At 35.8% G+C, this 15,372-nt stretch overlaps 5 protein-coding genes across 5 annotated transcripts in view; 1 reads left to right on the top strand and 4 right to left on the bottom strand.

The window, feature by feature from the left end:
* Positions 1-258: 258 nt before the first annotated feature.
* Positions 259-3,883, top strand: Cbr-sri-71 (the record flags this gene model as incomplete). Its single annotated transcript, XM_002635405.2, has 7 exons — positions 259-414; positions 919-1,047; positions 1,098-1,741; positions 2,464-2,794; positions 2,866-3,015; positions 3,294-3,411; positions 3,663-3,883. 7 exons carry the CDS (start codon positions 259-261, stop codon positions 3,881-3,883), a joined length of 1,749 nt encoding a protein of 582 aa, XP_002635451.2.
* Positions 3,884-4,380: 497 nt separating this feature from the next.
* On the bottom strand, positions 4,381-6,976 carry CBG18515 (the record flags this gene model as incomplete). Its single annotated transcript, XM_002635403.1, has 12 exons — positions 4,381-4,443; positions 4,489-4,633; positions 4,678-4,770; positions 4,820-4,885; positions 4,975-5,266; positions 5,310-5,379; positions 5,678-5,890; positions 5,935-5,988; positions 6,038-6,154; positions 6,594-6,752; positions 6,798-6,881; positions 6,932-6,976. 12 exons carry the CDS (start codon positions 6,974-6,976, stop codon positions 4,381-4,383), a joined length of 1,401 nt encoding a protein of 466 aa, XP_002635449.1.
* A 210-nt stretch (positions 6,977-7,186) lies between these two features.
* CBG18514 lies at positions 7,187-11,092 on the bottom strand (the record flags this gene model as incomplete). The annotated part of the gene is made up of 13 exons (XM_045241123.1): positions 7,187-7,366; positions 7,417-7,479; positions 7,527-7,691; positions 7,928-8,113; positions 8,379-8,553; positions 8,597-8,842; positions 8,888-9,024; positions 9,472-9,564; positions 9,615-9,686; positions 9,981-10,112; positions 10,157-10,306; positions 10,355-10,420; positions 10,949-11,092. 13 exons carry the CDS (start codon positions 11,090-11,092, stop codon positions 7,187-7,189), a joined length of 1,809 nt encoding a protein of 602 aa, XP_045096500.1.
* Positions 11,093-11,410: 318 nt separating this feature from the next.
* Positions 11,411-13,628, bottom strand: CBG26921 (the record flags this gene model as incomplete). Its single annotated transcript, XM_045241122.1, has 10 exons — positions 11,411-11,495; positions 11,544-11,673; positions 11,717-11,881; positions 12,135-12,401; positions 12,446-12,610; positions 12,658-12,780; positions 12,824-12,907; positions 12,973-13,137; positions 13,216-13,514; positions 13,561-13,628. 10 exons carry the CDS (start codon positions 13,626-13,628, stop codon positions 11,411-11,413), a joined length of 1,551 nt encoding a protein of 516 aa, XP_045100107.1.
* Positions 13,629-14,360: 732 nt separating this feature from the next.
* The window catches only part of CBG18512, a gene marked incomplete at both ends in the record, with an annotated part of 3,956 nt that continues 2,944 nt past the window's right edge, over positions 14,361-15,372 (bottom strand). The window contains one exon of the mRNA XM_045241121.1: positions 14,361-15,372. This exon is cut by the window's right edge and continues 18 nt beyond it. Coding sequence (XP_045096499.1) covers positions 14,361-15,372 — 1,012 coding nt within the window.

Here is a 15,372-nt window from a genome sequence, read left to right as displayed (position 1 = left end):
TGTACATAAAAAGTTTCTCGAAAAAGCTGTTTTTTCAAAGAAACCAGGAATATTGGAAAATTTGGGATTTAGCATATATTGTTTTATAGAACTCGAAATAATGTGAGAATGTCAAACATTCAGCAAAACCAATCTAAATTTTCTCTAGTAGTAACATTTTCAGAAATCAGCTGTCTAGCACAGTCGTCCTCGACAGCTGAATTGAAAAATATGTCGCAAGTAAACAATTTTTGATCAATCACACATTTTTTGTCTGTCATGGATTCCATCGACTTTTCGGAACCGGCGTGGCTGATCAACTATTATCGATTCATTGGAACTACGTCACTGATTTTGAACTCGTTTGGGGTTTACCTTATTATCTTTAAGACAGGGAGACTGGAGAATTTTAGATATTACTTGATGTTTACACAGGTGAGCAGTGCTCATTGAGCATCAAGAAAGCTACCGCAAAACCTCTAATAGAAGGGCCGCCATACTTTCAAGTTTATTGGTTCCATGCCCATTCCTTGTTTGAGCTCAATTATTTCAATTTCTAGGTGAGATATCAAAAAAAGCATTGTATGATAAAATTTTTGTCATAATATCACCAACATTTTATTAGATGACATATTTTTGTTATCTGTTATGGAAATTGAGATAATTGTTATGGAAATTGAGATAAACTCTATTAGAGTGCTTAAGGTAATTTACCATATTTGCTCTGATAGAAGCCCACCTATAACGTGCTCTTTGAGCTCAATTATCTCAATTCCGATACAAGGTGTCGAAAACCGTCTCAACTGATAAAACACTCCTGATATTACGATAAACAATTTATCAGTTTACAACTTTTTATATCTTTGACAAGAATCAAGATAATTTGGCTCAAAGTTAGCCCTTCTGTTGCAGGTTTTAAATAAAAAATAACGTTTTCAGATAGCTTGCACACTGACCGATCTCCTTTTCACATTCCTCATGCAACCTATTCCACTATACCCTTTATTTAGTTTTTCTACAGTTGGAGCACTGCCTTCCTATCTTAATGTATCGTCTCATTTTTGTGTGGTAACAAATTTCTACTTTCAGCTTTCTCATCAAAATTTGAAAATATTCAGACCATCTCCTTTTTTGTTGCACTATGCCAACTGGAAAGCTTGGTTGTTTGTTTTGTTGAGAAGCACCAAACAATCGCTGTAATTCTCAAAAAACATGTGATACCCAGACCCTTGCTTATTTTTGGATACTTGAAAAATGTCGTAGCCCCAATAACACTAGTGGCATGTATGCAGTATATTCATCTGAGTACTGATTACCAATTACGATATATTGAAGACACCTATCCCAAACTTTTAGATGATTTTAAAAAGCTAACGCATTTTGTATTATACTTGAATACTTCCGATCAGCTGTGGTTTTATATATGTCTGGTTATTGGAGGATTTGGGATGTTAGTGACTTTTCTGTTATTCGTTGCTGATATTCTGAATTTGATGAAAACTTTACAACTTCGATTATCTTCATCCACATTTCGAAAACACGAGGAAGCTGTTCAAAGCTTACTGGTACAAGTCTTCACATCAATGTTGTGTCTGGGACCTCCTTGTGTTATTGCGGTTATGTTCATCATCGAGGTTAAACATGGACAGCTGATATCTATGATTCTGATAGCGTGGTTTACAAGCCATTCATCTGTCAACATGATATTTTTATGTATATTTTTTCCACCGTTCAGGAAATTTTTTGAGAGAAAGATTACAAGGTATGGCCCATACCAAAATAGATAATTCTCAAGTTACCCAAAAACCTGTAGTAGAAGGATCACTAACTTAGAGCCGGTTTATCTGGGTTCCTATGAGCGATATAAAAAAGTTGTCAACTAATAAATTGTTTATCATAACATCACCAACGTTTTATCAGTTGACACATTTTTGATATCTCTCATAGGAACCGAGATAATTGATCTCGAGGTTGACGGTTAGGTCAAATGCTATAAACTATCGTAAACCAGTAATAGAAGAACCCCTATCCTTTAACTTTGAGCCAATTTAAAAATCGAGATAATTGAGCTCAATTCCCATTTATTAGGTGCTCTTCTATCACAGGTTTTACGGTACAAATGTAATTTTCAGAAAAAAGGGCAAAGTTGCAATGACCCCATCATCACTTGTTTTTGGTTTGAATTATTGATACTGGAAAATAAGATTTTATGAATTTACGTTGGTTCTGAAAATATATTAAAAACACTTCGAGATCTTTGATCACACAGCACCCAATGAAAGCCACTTCTGGGTTCAACTCATTCAATTTTATTGAATTACGAATGGATTTGATAAATCACCCCAATTCAATTTGTAGTCTGAATTTTTAATCTTTTGGGCAGGTGGACCTCATCTGTCATTTTTTTTGCTCATAATTTTTCCGACACATGATTCAAGCGTGAGAATTTTTCTTCCATTCTTCGCAACAATCTATTCTTGACAGCTTCTGCAAAATGTCGTGCTCTGAAGGTCTTCTGAATTTTTTATCTTCTCCAAATACTCTATTTTTGATATGCCACGTCATCGCAGCTTCAGAACTCCCTATTCATATCCTTGGAACGTACTGTATAGTTGCAAAAACTTCTGAAAGAATGAAAAATATCAAAACTAATATGCTTATCAAACATTTTTCTACAATTTTTATGAGTTTATCTATGAGTTTTTTCATTATCCCGTTCATGATGCTTCCTGCACTTGCTGGAGTCCCACTGGGCCAACTTTCCAAACTACATGTGCCAACATCAATTCAAATGTATATTGCAGTTACTGGACACGCATGTAAGCACTTTCAAAATCTTTCAATAATACGAAAAAATGTAAATTTCAGTTGCTTGCGGTCTTTAAGAACCGGTACACATTATTGGGTGAAAAAAATGGATGGCGAAAAATTAGATTCCTTTACATTGTATTGAATTATTTGTCGGCTCTGACGGTTTTTGTGTATCCCATGAGCCAAATTCGAGATCAAGAAGGGGCTAGGAAAGATCTCATTCAGGTGAGTGAACTTTTAAAATGTATTTTTCAATTGTTTTTCGGTCATTTTGACCATAATCCGGAGTCTGGAGCTCGACTGTTGAGTTTCCGCTTTTAAAAGTTTAGAGGTTATGAAACAGACCAAAAACTAGCAAGTTTAAAAATTTTGTGAATGCAAAGTTTTCAAAAAGATCGGAAACTTGAGAATCCTGAAAACAATCAAAATGGCTGAAAATCAACTGAAAAGTACATTGTTGTATATCTTATTACTGCACTTTACCATAATGAAAATTTCCAGAGTTCCCCATGTTTCTTACAACTATTAGGTTCATATACAACTTCAATATTTGTTATAACAAGGTTCCCAATGACAACTGGTTCCCAATGACAATGTATATTGCAGTTACTGGACACGCATGTAAGCACTTTCAAAATCTTTCAATAATACGAAAAAATGTAAATTTCAGTTGCTGGATCACTGCTTGCGGTCTTTGAGAACCGGCACACATTATTGGGTGAAAAAAATGGATGTGCGAAAAATTAGATTCCTTTACATTGTATTGAATTAATTGTCGGCTCTGACGGTTTTTGTGTATCCCATGAGCCAAATTCCAATGCAACAAAAATTCATGAAAGCTTTATCACTCCAGTTCATTTTATTCATCACAGCTCTCGGTGCTCCCGTTGGCGTTTTTACTTTTTCAATGTTGTTTGATGGTTATGACCAGGCAATTAATAATTTATGTATCATTGGTTTATCCTGGAATGGAATGATATCCACTGTTTCGATGATATTTTTACATCAACCTTATCGAGAATTTCTGATTGGAGTTATCACTATGAAAAATAAAGTTGGGAAGTGCCCTGACAGAAGTATTGCCCCATTTTGATATTTTTTGATTAGTAAAAAATTATGAAACAAAGTGTAAATGTACTCTATCTTCTCTGAAAATCAGGCATAATGTAATAATGTTGACTCAAATGTGTCCTGAAAATGTCAGAATCTCGTCTCCATATCTCATAATTATTTTTTTCACCTTTTTTGGTAGTCAGTTTGTGAAGTTACCGTAATTGCTTTAATAAAAGCCCACCCCATACGTGCGCTTTGAGGTTAATTATCTCTTTTCCTATGATAGATATAGAAAATATGTCAACTGATAAAACTTTGGTGATAATATGATAAACATTGTATGATTCTTTTGAGCTACAATTTTAATAAAACTGGATTGATATTTTCGTTATTCTTCAAAATTTGATGATGATCGTTTAGTTGGTCCATATGGTGGAAAATGTCAAAAAATCAGCTTGAATCATCTTTGTGGGGACCAGAAGTGCTTGCACTGTAACCACACAAAAATTGTAACCAATCAATTTCAGCCAAACTTTCTTATCCTGGTTCTCCTGTTTGAAGTTTAGAATCAATTTCTGAGAGCAACTCATCAACTTTCATCTGCAAAAAATACTTCTAATATATTATATGATTTAATTTTCCCACATTTCTCTCCTCCTTGTCTTTCTTTAAACCCTCTATCATCTTCTCATCCCGTTCATTTTTCATTTCCTTCGTTAAGATAAGTAGTTGTTGTAGCTGCTCCAATTTCTTCTGATTATTCTCGCTAACAGATTCTGAAGCGGTTTGGCTGAAAATCTGAAGTTTCATCCAGTTAATATGTAACATCCTTACTTTTCGTCTATCTTGTTCCATACCAAATTCATTGTACAAGTTGGACACTCACAAGAACTAGATTCTACGGAACCAGCAACACTGGAAGGGTTTCTAAAATTTCAAAGGATTATCTTGGAAGCTGGTTTTTTGGTACTCCTACATATTGGAATTTTCAGAATCCATTCTTTCTTCATTTTCCGACCCTCCGAGCTGTTCTTCTATGAATCTAAAATTAAGAATTTTTAGTCATTGCCAAAAAAAATTCTTATCGCACTTCTCTTCACCGATATCCAGAATTTTGCATAGTTTCCTCACAAATAACTCTCTCGTTCACTTGTTTCTTCATCCAGCTCTTCTTTCTTTAATTCTAAACGAGCTTTCATTGATTCTATACAGTTCTGTGACTTTTCAATAATTTCCGTATTATCGTTTTCCTGTAGAAACATTCCCAAAACGAGGGATTTTAGTTCTTCGAGTTTATTCTGGTATTGTGTTATTAGTTCCAGCCTTTGAATGAAATCCTTTTTCATTTCCATCCGTTCTTTTTCGATCATCCTTCGAATCATATTCTTTTTTATTCCAATACAAGCAGTGAATATACATTGTCCTGGAAAACAAGGATTTTTCATTTGAAAACATTATAAACATACTTGCAAATCGGGCCTTTGCCGAGCCGGACCCTGCCATAGCTTCTTTTAGAATCAATATATTTGACCAAATCTAAATACGCATGATAGAGCTACATAGTCCCAATCATATAGCCTTGTAACTTTGTTCATAGACGAGGTGAAGTTTTCCAAATAATATCATTTTGTAGTACTTGTCGAGTTCTATCATAGACAATTTAGTTGGTCCAAAACTATTGATTCTGAAAGAAATTATAGCGAAAGACCGACAAAGTCCCGATTTACAAGTATTTTTAATGATATACCCGCAGTTGAACCGGTCGATTCATTCTCAGTGGGTCCTATCACAAAATCCAAAAACTTCAAGCTGATTTCAGAAAATGTGTGTCCACATTGTACATGTCTGAAAACAACCATATTTTTTCTGGCAGAGAGGCTGGTGTAAATATGACACGTGCTGTCTTGCTTTGAAAATTAGTATGAGCTTTGCAGCGACCGAGTTCATTATTTTCCCTTTTTACAGGAGTTTTCCCAAGTTCATTGGAAACATTTCCCTTGTTATTGGATTTGAGAGGTGTCCGAAGGGCTGTGTTTATATATGGAGGCTGAAAAATCTCTTGTAGATATAAGATAAAAAATCGAACCAAACCATGTAGTCCGCATTTGACTTTTTGAAATTGAAAGCAAAATCTCGTAGCTTAAACTAGAAAAAAATTAAAATTGTATTTCAAGAAATGCTTCGAAAAACCCACACTTTCAAAGCAATCACCGTTACATTGAATTTGGAAGTCGATGACTTTTTGATTCCTAGATTTTTGGATCATGTAGTCAAATTTGGAACGATACTTCCAGTAGAACGGATCCCAGGTCTGAGTTCAACGTTTGAGAGATTTTCCGTATTTGCACAGTACCGGTCATTTTTCAGGAATCTGGAGCTCGGATGTCAAGGTTCCGAACATTTCGAAAACTTTGGAGGGTGTAGGTCATATCTAGATTGAAAACTTTGCATTCTCAGAATTTTTAAAAATTCCTAGTTTTCAGCTATATGCCTACTTCTGAAAGACACCTGCTTTTTCACATTTTCAGCACAGAAAGGGTCAAAAAAGAGGGGTTTTTAAGAAATCGGCGAATAGTGGAAAACTAGGAATTCTCAAAAAGTTCTGTAAATGCAAAGTTTTCAATCCTGTTTTAAACCCTCAAAATTTTCAAAATGTTTGAAAATTTGACAGCCGAACTCCAGACTTCTGAAAATCGCAAAAAAAATCAATGAAAAGAAAACGGTTTTGTAAATCTTATCTTATCACTCACTCCTTTCAATATAGAATATTTCATATCATGCAACAATTCAGGAACATTCCTTTCTAAATACAACAACGCTGGCCAATCAGAGTCGTTTGGTTGGTCCCGATTTCGCAAAAATTCCACAAAAAGTTTCAAGTGCATAGACACAAAGTTGCACTCGAATTCCTGCAATTATTGAAACTAATAATTGATCTCAAGTGATGAAACAACTTTTGGAAAAGAGGCTGGCTTCAGAAGTTCAGAAATTGCATTCAGGAAGGATTCGTACTCAGCGATGAATATGGTATAATCACACTGAAAACACCCGATGAGAAAAGGCATCAACTCGACTCGAGTAGACTCACTCGGTTTGCACAATACTTGAAACACATAACGACATCTTCAGACATAGTTATTTTTACCATCATTTTCAATTGAATGTGAAAAAGTGTGAATTTACAAAACGAGCGGAACGAAAGGAGAAGAAAATAGGAGGTTGTGTACTGCAAAAAAAAACGATAAGAATGTTTACACTTTTTTTGTGAATTTGCACACTTCACATGTTGAGTAAGACTAACATATAAACATATTTTCAAACAATTTATTAACTTTAGAGAAGGTCAGTTCATATATCGGAGCCACGCGTCTGGCTGAGGTATTTTTTGAATTTGAACGTATTCTGAATCCTTTGCGAATGGAGCATTTCTTTTCAGCATATCAGTAGTCGGGATAGAATGGGGATCCAGTCGGTTCACGACTTGATCTAGAACTTTCATGTGAAAGGTGGGATTTTCAGATTTCTGAAAAAGTATTGATGTTTTGACCTTGAATATGCATTTGCGTTGCCTACCAAAAACTCCACTAGAGTGACTCCAATAGAATGACAAATGGCTCCTTGCTCACTGCATGCTTTCTGAAAATATTTACAAATTTTACTGGTTCAATGGAAATAGAAGTTACCATAATCATTCGTATGAATATTCTATCTGCAAAGTTTAATGACATTTGATCCAAGTTATTAAAAACCACAATCAGCATGTTTTGAGCATCCTCAATTTTCTTGGAGAAGAAACGACATTCACTTTGGAGATTGGAGAACTCGTCGTTGGGATCAAAGTAATTCATCTGAATTAGCAATTCATAAATTACCCTAAACGATATAATGGATCTCTAACTTTCAACTTTGAGCAAATTTGTCTTGGTTGCTGTGAAAGATATCAAAAAGTGATGAACTAATAGAATATTTTTGACATTACGATAAATATTTTGTCAGCTGACCACTTTTCTATATCTTTCCCAGAAAACGAGATATATGAGCTCAAAGTTTGAAGGTTGACGAATTCTGTTTACGATATACGTACCTCATTTTGCAAATCGTAGTAAGCAGTTTTCAACGAGATCAAAGGTTGCCTTAATTTTTTCAAAGAAGTGGACCACTCATCTTCCTTTTCTTCAAATCTGAGCCGAAGTTGAATACACGCTAAGAATGCCGCAATACTTTGATGAGTCTCATAACGCATTCTGTTCAGTTCTTCTTCTGCCGCTTTCTGAAAGTTGGTGCTAGTATGAAATTTGAGTAAAGCATTGTACTGGGCTCAAGTTTGGAATGTGAACATCCAAATAATTCATCAGTAAACCGGTCAAAGTTGAATTTATTTGATCAAATTTGAGCTGAGTTATCGCGGAAAATTTCAGTAGCTTTGCATCAAACGTAAAATTATATTTCTACCAATTTTCGTGCTTCAAAGATACTTAGGTTTGACGATATACCCATTTTTATCAGTCCGCGGAATTTTACGCCATTCCGTTTACCTCCTTCTTTGCTCTTTCCTCTTTCATTTTCTTCAATTGTTCTTCAAAAATCCTGTTCTGCTCGTCCAATTGTCTTTGGAATTCCTCTTGTCTCCTATCAGCCTCTCCAAAAACTCCAGATAAACTTGAACTTGCACTTTCGTGTTTTTCCTTCATTTTGGCAATATTGGATTCACTGAAACCGTAAGGTCTGTTTTAAAAGAGCTGCAGGAACTCGCATTTTCTTCATTTCTGCCCTGAGTTTTCTCATTTCCTCATTTATCCTAGCATTTTCTTCCACGTCTGCTTCAGTGTGTATTTTAAGACTCTCTTCGTACTCCTTGAGATCATCTTCTACAGTTTTGCTCCATTTTCTTTGTGACTCATTATTTTCAACTATACTGGATTCTCTCAAACCTGCCAGGACATCATCAAGGCTGTTCCGACCTTGAATTATGGGTGGAACAGGATTACTCAACAACGGTCTTAAATATTGCTTTTCAGACAATTATACATTTTGTTAAACTCACATCTGTTCTCGCTTTCTTCCAAACAACTTCCATCTAATCCAAGATCGGAATCTTGTCAGCCCTATACAAAGACATCCCATTAAGAACACAAAAACTACCGCTAATATGACAGATTGTTGGTTGTTTAAAACGAAATTCTGAAAAAAAAAGAAAGAATTAGAACGAATCAGAATACTGATAATGTATCATCGGTAGTGATAAGAAAAAACTGATGGATCAGCAAACAGTTTTTTTTCCTGGAAAATTGACATACATACACACCAAAAGTATTGAATTTCCGGCTCTTTGTGACAAGGCCCATGGGGCCCATGAGAAAAAAGGGGGCCCATGAGAAAAGGGGGGGGGGGCCAAGTGGAAAAATTATGCCTGAGTTGATATTTACCGATTTTCTCAAGTTTTGTGACCGTTTCCATTAAAATTTCGAACTTTGAACACTTTTCATAATTTTTTGAAAATTTTAGTTTATGTCATTTTTTTTTGTTACTAAGCCTGAAAAAATCTGGAACCAGCTGAATAACTTCAAATTACACAGTTACAATGGAAAAAATAGTGTTGTTCATGCAAAAAACCTTTTTCGAACCGACCTTCAAGTTTTCTCCTATACTGGAACTAATCGTAGTAGTCATAGGTTCTCCAGTTGTTGTGTTGAATGCCAAACCGCCTACTTTTGGATTGTTCTAGAAAAAAAAATATAGTACTGAAAAGTCCTTCGAAAGCTAGTGCTGACCGTGATTGCTTTTATAAATTTTTCTTTCTGATCAATCCGCGTATTTGTTTGATGAGAAGATTGAGATGTCTTCTGAAAAAAGGGTACTGTATTTCCACTAAAAGCCCAGTTAAACCGTCTACTTTAAGCTAAATTATCTTGATTCCTGTCATAGATATCAAAATTTTGTCAACTGATAAAAACTTCATCATGACATCATCAATATTTCTTCAGTTAACAATTTTTGATATCTTTTACAGGAATCGGGATAAATTGGCTCAAAGTAAAAAGTGTAATTGAGCTCAAAGTTGACTGTTGGGGTGAGCTTAATTTAGGGGAAATAAAAAAACCAACTAAAAATAAAAAAACCAAAAAACAAAAACTAACTAAAATATCTCCGAGGTTTTGAATTGCTCTCCCTTCCAAGCTTGGACTGCTCTTTGAAATTCCTTCAGTTTGCAAACCGTTTTGTTTTGCTTGAACACGACTCTGCGGCGTTTTCCTGGGTATCGCTGGTGACTGAAAACTTGTATGTCATTCTTGATAAGTCATTTTTAGCTCACTTGCACCGGTTTCCTATTTTGAGAAGGTCCATTTCTGTTCACTGGATTTTGTTGAATTGATGGCCCACTCTTTTTGGGTGGGTTCTGATTTTGTTGAGACTTGGGAACATTTTTGTTAGCTTGATTTTGCTTACTCGTTTTGAGTGTATTCTGAACGTTTTGGAACTTTGAAAGTCTTCGAAAATAATTATCTCTTACCTGAGGTTTTTGGTTATTGTTGATATTTCGATTTCGATATGTGATTTCCTGCTTGTTCTTGGGAGCCTGAAAATTAAAAAATTTGGAAAAAAAAGCTTGGTATATAGAACTATAGAACTGTGATCTTTCCTTTATTAAAAAATTTCGGTTTTAAAAATTTATTTTTAGGCATTGACTGAAACTCGGATATACAGCGGTCCGTTTTGGAATCATTTCCTCTGGAAAGAGGCCACCTTCCTAAGTTACATTCGAAAAGTTTTATTTGGCATATCTGCTATAAGTTGGACGAAACAAACAATATTGAAAACAATTATATCTCGCCAATTTTTAAAAATCTAACATCAAAATTGAGAAGAATCAGTTGTTTAGGGCAAATAATTCGGAGGGTACAAATATTTAGGGGTCATTGGGGTACAAAGCAATTTAGGGGTAAAAAATAGTTGAAAAAGGCTTAGTTTTGTACCCCCGAATTGTGAATTTTGTACCCCGAATTCACTTTGTACCCCGTTGTACTCCCGAATTGTTGTATCCTCCGAATTATGTGCCGTTGTTTAGTACATTTCGATACATAAAAACTCAAACGAAAACACTCACTTCATTTTTAACTTTCCCGACTTGTTTCCTATCCGGCGTCACCGTCGTCGTTGTCGTCTTGGACGGCGTTTCCTTGACATTATTCTTACCCATTTTTGTTCCCGCTTCTCTCTTATTTTTAGTTTTCTTGTTTTTTCTAGCCATCGGGAGGTCTAGAAGGAACATTCAAAGATTGAGACTTTAAGTTTCAAAAAATGCTGAATAGGAAGAAATTGGGAAACAATTGTTTACCTGGTACCAAAACACGTGCTGAGAGAACAGAGACAGGGAGAGATAAGAAATTAGGGCTAGCAATAAAATATGGGGGAGAGTGACAGCTGGTATTGGCTTGCGAAATTTAACAATGAGAAAGAAGATAATTTGGGGTGAAGTGCAGAATTGAAAATAAAAATTCTAACAAAAGTATTTATTTCGATTTACAAAACTAAAAATACATATTACACATCAATTAGTAATTGTCAATTACATTGTTTCTGGAACATCTGCACCTTCCTCGCGAGTATCGTCGATTTCAATAATATCAAAATCTCCAACCAATGAGTCGAATCTGAAAGTTTTGAGATTTTTCATTAAACTCGTTAAATTAGTTCCGTACTCATTTGAATTCTCTGGATTTTCGACCATTGGATTTTCGCATGCCGGACTTTGAACAGACATTTCTGGAGCAGAAGGCTCCTGCTCTTGGTTCAAAATCTGGGACCATGCCATCACCGAGGGATTCGGATCTGGAATTAGATTTTTTAGCTTGAAATCTCAAATAAACCTTACCAGCGAGAACTGAGTCTTGTCCAGTTTTGAAGAAATTATCGTTTTCTTCGATAAGAGATTTTTCCTGATCTGATAGAGTATATTCGTGGGTTGGTTCTTTGGCATATTCCATAAGGGGCTCAACGCTTTCATCTTCAACTTCTGGCTTGTTCTTGTTTGAGTTATCTAAAGAAATTTTGAAATTAATAAACACCGTAAGAGAACGCCACCCCTAACTTTCAGCCCATATATCTCATTTGATGTAAAAGAGATCAAAAAGTTGTCAACTGATAAAATGTTATCCATAATATATCACATGTTTTCTTAGTTGATTACCTTTTGATATCTCTTACAGAAATCCAGATAAACTGGGACAAAGCTGAAAGTTAGGGGTACCGTTCTATTATAGTTTTTACGGAATTTGTTGGTTTATACTAACAAGAATGAAGCTCCTCCAAATGCTCTTCTTCATTGTCTTGCGGCTGATGGACAAACTCAACGAGTTTGTTTTCAGATTCAACATTTTCTGAGGCTCCAATATTGGCAGAATCTGAAATTCCGTTTCCAAAACTGAGATAATCCGTTTTCTCTCCAAAACTGATTGGTTGATGAGCAATTTCTTCTTTGTTGTCTTCGGATGGGTTGACAATAGACAAATCCGACCAATTTTCTTGGATAATTTTTTCCAAGTTCACTAAGGAAGGATCTGAAAACGTTTACTTTGGTTTAACTACACAAAATCGAGTCTACCTTTCAGTTCCTCTCCTTTCTCAGCTTCCGAAGTGCAGCAAGCTTCTTGAATCAACATTTTGTATTGTTCAGAAATTGAGTGCTCCTTTTCTATGGAAGGAAGGTACGTGCTGTTATCATCTGGAGTTGGAATGCCATTAGTGCTATCCATTGCGATTGGAATTGCTGAAAAGTTCGGTTTCCTAAGTTTGGATCAATAGGATATTAGTTACCTGGAGTTAAAGGAAAAGCTGCAAACAATTGTTCGATTGTAATCGACGTTCTGGCTACCGGATTCAATGGAGTTTCGATTAAAGATAAATCGTCGTCTTCAAATTGTGGATTTTCAACAACATCTAAAAAAGAAAAATGTTTGTAAACTAATAAATTTGGCAATACCATTTTCAGAAGGCAAAAGAGAAGTCTTTGGTGAAATTGCGTCCGAATGCTCTTCGACCGTCAATGATTCCTTATTCTTTTGGGCTGAAAATTAACATTACAATTTTAAAGAAATTTTCCATGATCATAAAATTAAAAAATTTACTCACCCGACAGTTCGTTCAAAACCAATTCCGAAGCTGATGACTCAATAGTAGGTTGGTTCATTTGCAATGGGGAAAATCTTTCTTCCTCATTTTCAACTTGTTCATTTGTGACCTTCGAAATTGCATCCGAATCCTCTTGGACAACTGGGGATTCTTTGGTCTTTTGAGCTGAAAAATAGCATCACAGTTTTATCAGTATAGCTATCTTCTAAAATAGTATTTTTCAAAATCGAATCATTTACTCACCCAAAAGTTCGTTCAACATCGATCCCAAAACTGACGACTCAACAACTGGCGAATTCATTCCCAACTGAGACACTTTTTCTTCTTCTTTTTCAACTCGTGTCAAATTCCTTGATGACACCGCAGGTGCCACCAATTTCAGAGCAATTTCAAAATCATACTTACAACATTCGAGTGAAGGATACACTTCTTCGGTAGGTTTGATTAACTGAGGCCTTGGAGGTTCTACAGTTCTAGGAATGGTAATTCGAGACTCAAAACTGGAACGAACTGGTTCCAAAACAACAGTTATTGGTAGTAGTCTAAAACTCAAAATCTATTGAAAACCAAAAATTTGGGTCCACTCACGGTTTCACTTTCAACATCTCACAAGAATTTTTCGAATGGAACGGATGACCTCTTTGGGAAGAATCCATGGCTGAAATAGGTGAAAAATGGAAACGAACAGGAAGAACTATGTATTGTGATGTGAAAAACAACTGCGAAACTGAGGAAGAAGAATAGAGAGATAGACACACAGACAAGTAAAATAAGAGTGAGGAAGAATAAACAACATGAGGAAATGGATAAAATTATGAAACATCTGTTTAGTTATGAGGAATAGATGAGACAGGGAGAAAACATTTTGGACAACTTTGGGGCTGAAACAACAATTTAGAGCAGACAAAAAATTCTGAAATCTTTACAACTCTATTCTAAATTAGACAATTATGGATTTCAAAATAATTTTCTTTTCTGATTGTCTAGACGACCTCTTTAAGAAAGACAACAAGATAAAACGTACTCAAAAGTTCGGTAACAAATAGACGACTAGTTTTTACGCATAGCAATAGACAACACATTTTGGTTGCGAAACCACTCTTATCAGTTGGGCAAAGATAGTGATGCAGAACAGCTGACTCCCTCTCTACTCTAATTGGTAACACACAACTGGAGTAATTTCATGAAGCGTCGGAAATCGATATCAGAAGGAACTTTTTTAAATACAAAATACAAGAAATTGCTTTGAAAATAAATTATTTATTAGACAAACTCATCAGAATGAATTGAATTTCCTTAAATGGAAGATGGTTGCAAATGGTGAAAAAAACCAATTCAGATTAACAGCTTCAGCCGAATACAGCTATTATAGGTCCAGAATACAGCTACTATAGGTCGCTTTCCGTCGCACATGGCTCTGATGATGTCGATTGAGTTACAGTAGAAGAAGATGCTTCAGATGTCATTTCACTCGATGAGCTTGATCCTGTGCTTTCTGTCTCACATGGCTCTGAGGATGTCGATTGAGTTACAGTAGAAGAAGATGCTTTAGATGTCATTTCACTCGATGAGCTAGATCCTGTGCTTTCCGTCTCACATGGCTCTGATGATGTCGATTGAGTTACAGTAGAAGAAGAAGCTTCAGATGTCATTTCACTCGATGAGCTAGATCCTGTGCTTTCCGTCTCACATGGCTCTGATGATGTCGATTGAGTTACAGTAGAAGAAGATGCTTCAGATGTCATTTCACTCGATGAGCTTGATCCTGTGCTGTCCGTCTCACATGGCTCTGATGATGTCGATTGAGTTACAGTAGAAGAAGATGCTTCAGATGTCATTTCACTCGATGAGCTTGATCCTGTGCTTTCCGTCTCACATGGCTCTGATGATGTCGATTGAGTTACAGTAGAAGAAGATGCTTCAGATGTCATTTCACTCGATGAGCTCGATCCTGTGCTTTCCGTCTCACATGGCTCTGATGATGTCGATTGAGTTACAGTAGAAGAAGATGCTTCAGATGTCATTTCACTCGATGAGCTTGATCCTGTGCTTTCCGTCTCAAATGGCTCTGATGATGTCGATTGAGTCACAGTAGAAGAAGATGCTTCAGATGTCATTTCACTCGATGAGCTTGATCCTGTGCTTTCCGTCTCACATGGCTCTGATGATGTTGATTGAGTTACAGTAGAAGAAGATGCTTCAGATGTCATTTCACTCGATGAGCTTGATCCTGTGCTTTCCGTCTCACATGGCTCTGATGATGTTGATTGAGTTACAGTAGAAGAAGATGCTTCAGATGTCATTTCACTCGATGAGCTTGATCCTGTGCTGTCCGTCTCACATGGCTCTGATGATGTCGATTGAGTCACAGTAGAAGAAGATGCTTCACATGTCATTTCA

This window comes from Caenorhabditis briggsae (genome assembly GCF_000004555.2).
Source record: "Caenorhabditis briggsae AF16 supercontig from assembly CB4, cb25.fpc4095, whole genome shotgun sequence".
In the NCBI taxonomy this organism is placed as follows: domain Eukaryota; kingdom Metazoa; phylum Nematoda; class Chromadorea; order Rhabditida; family Rhabditidae; genus Caenorhabditis; species Caenorhabditis briggsae.
This window is presented reverse-complemented; position numbering and strand designations above follow the sequence as displayed.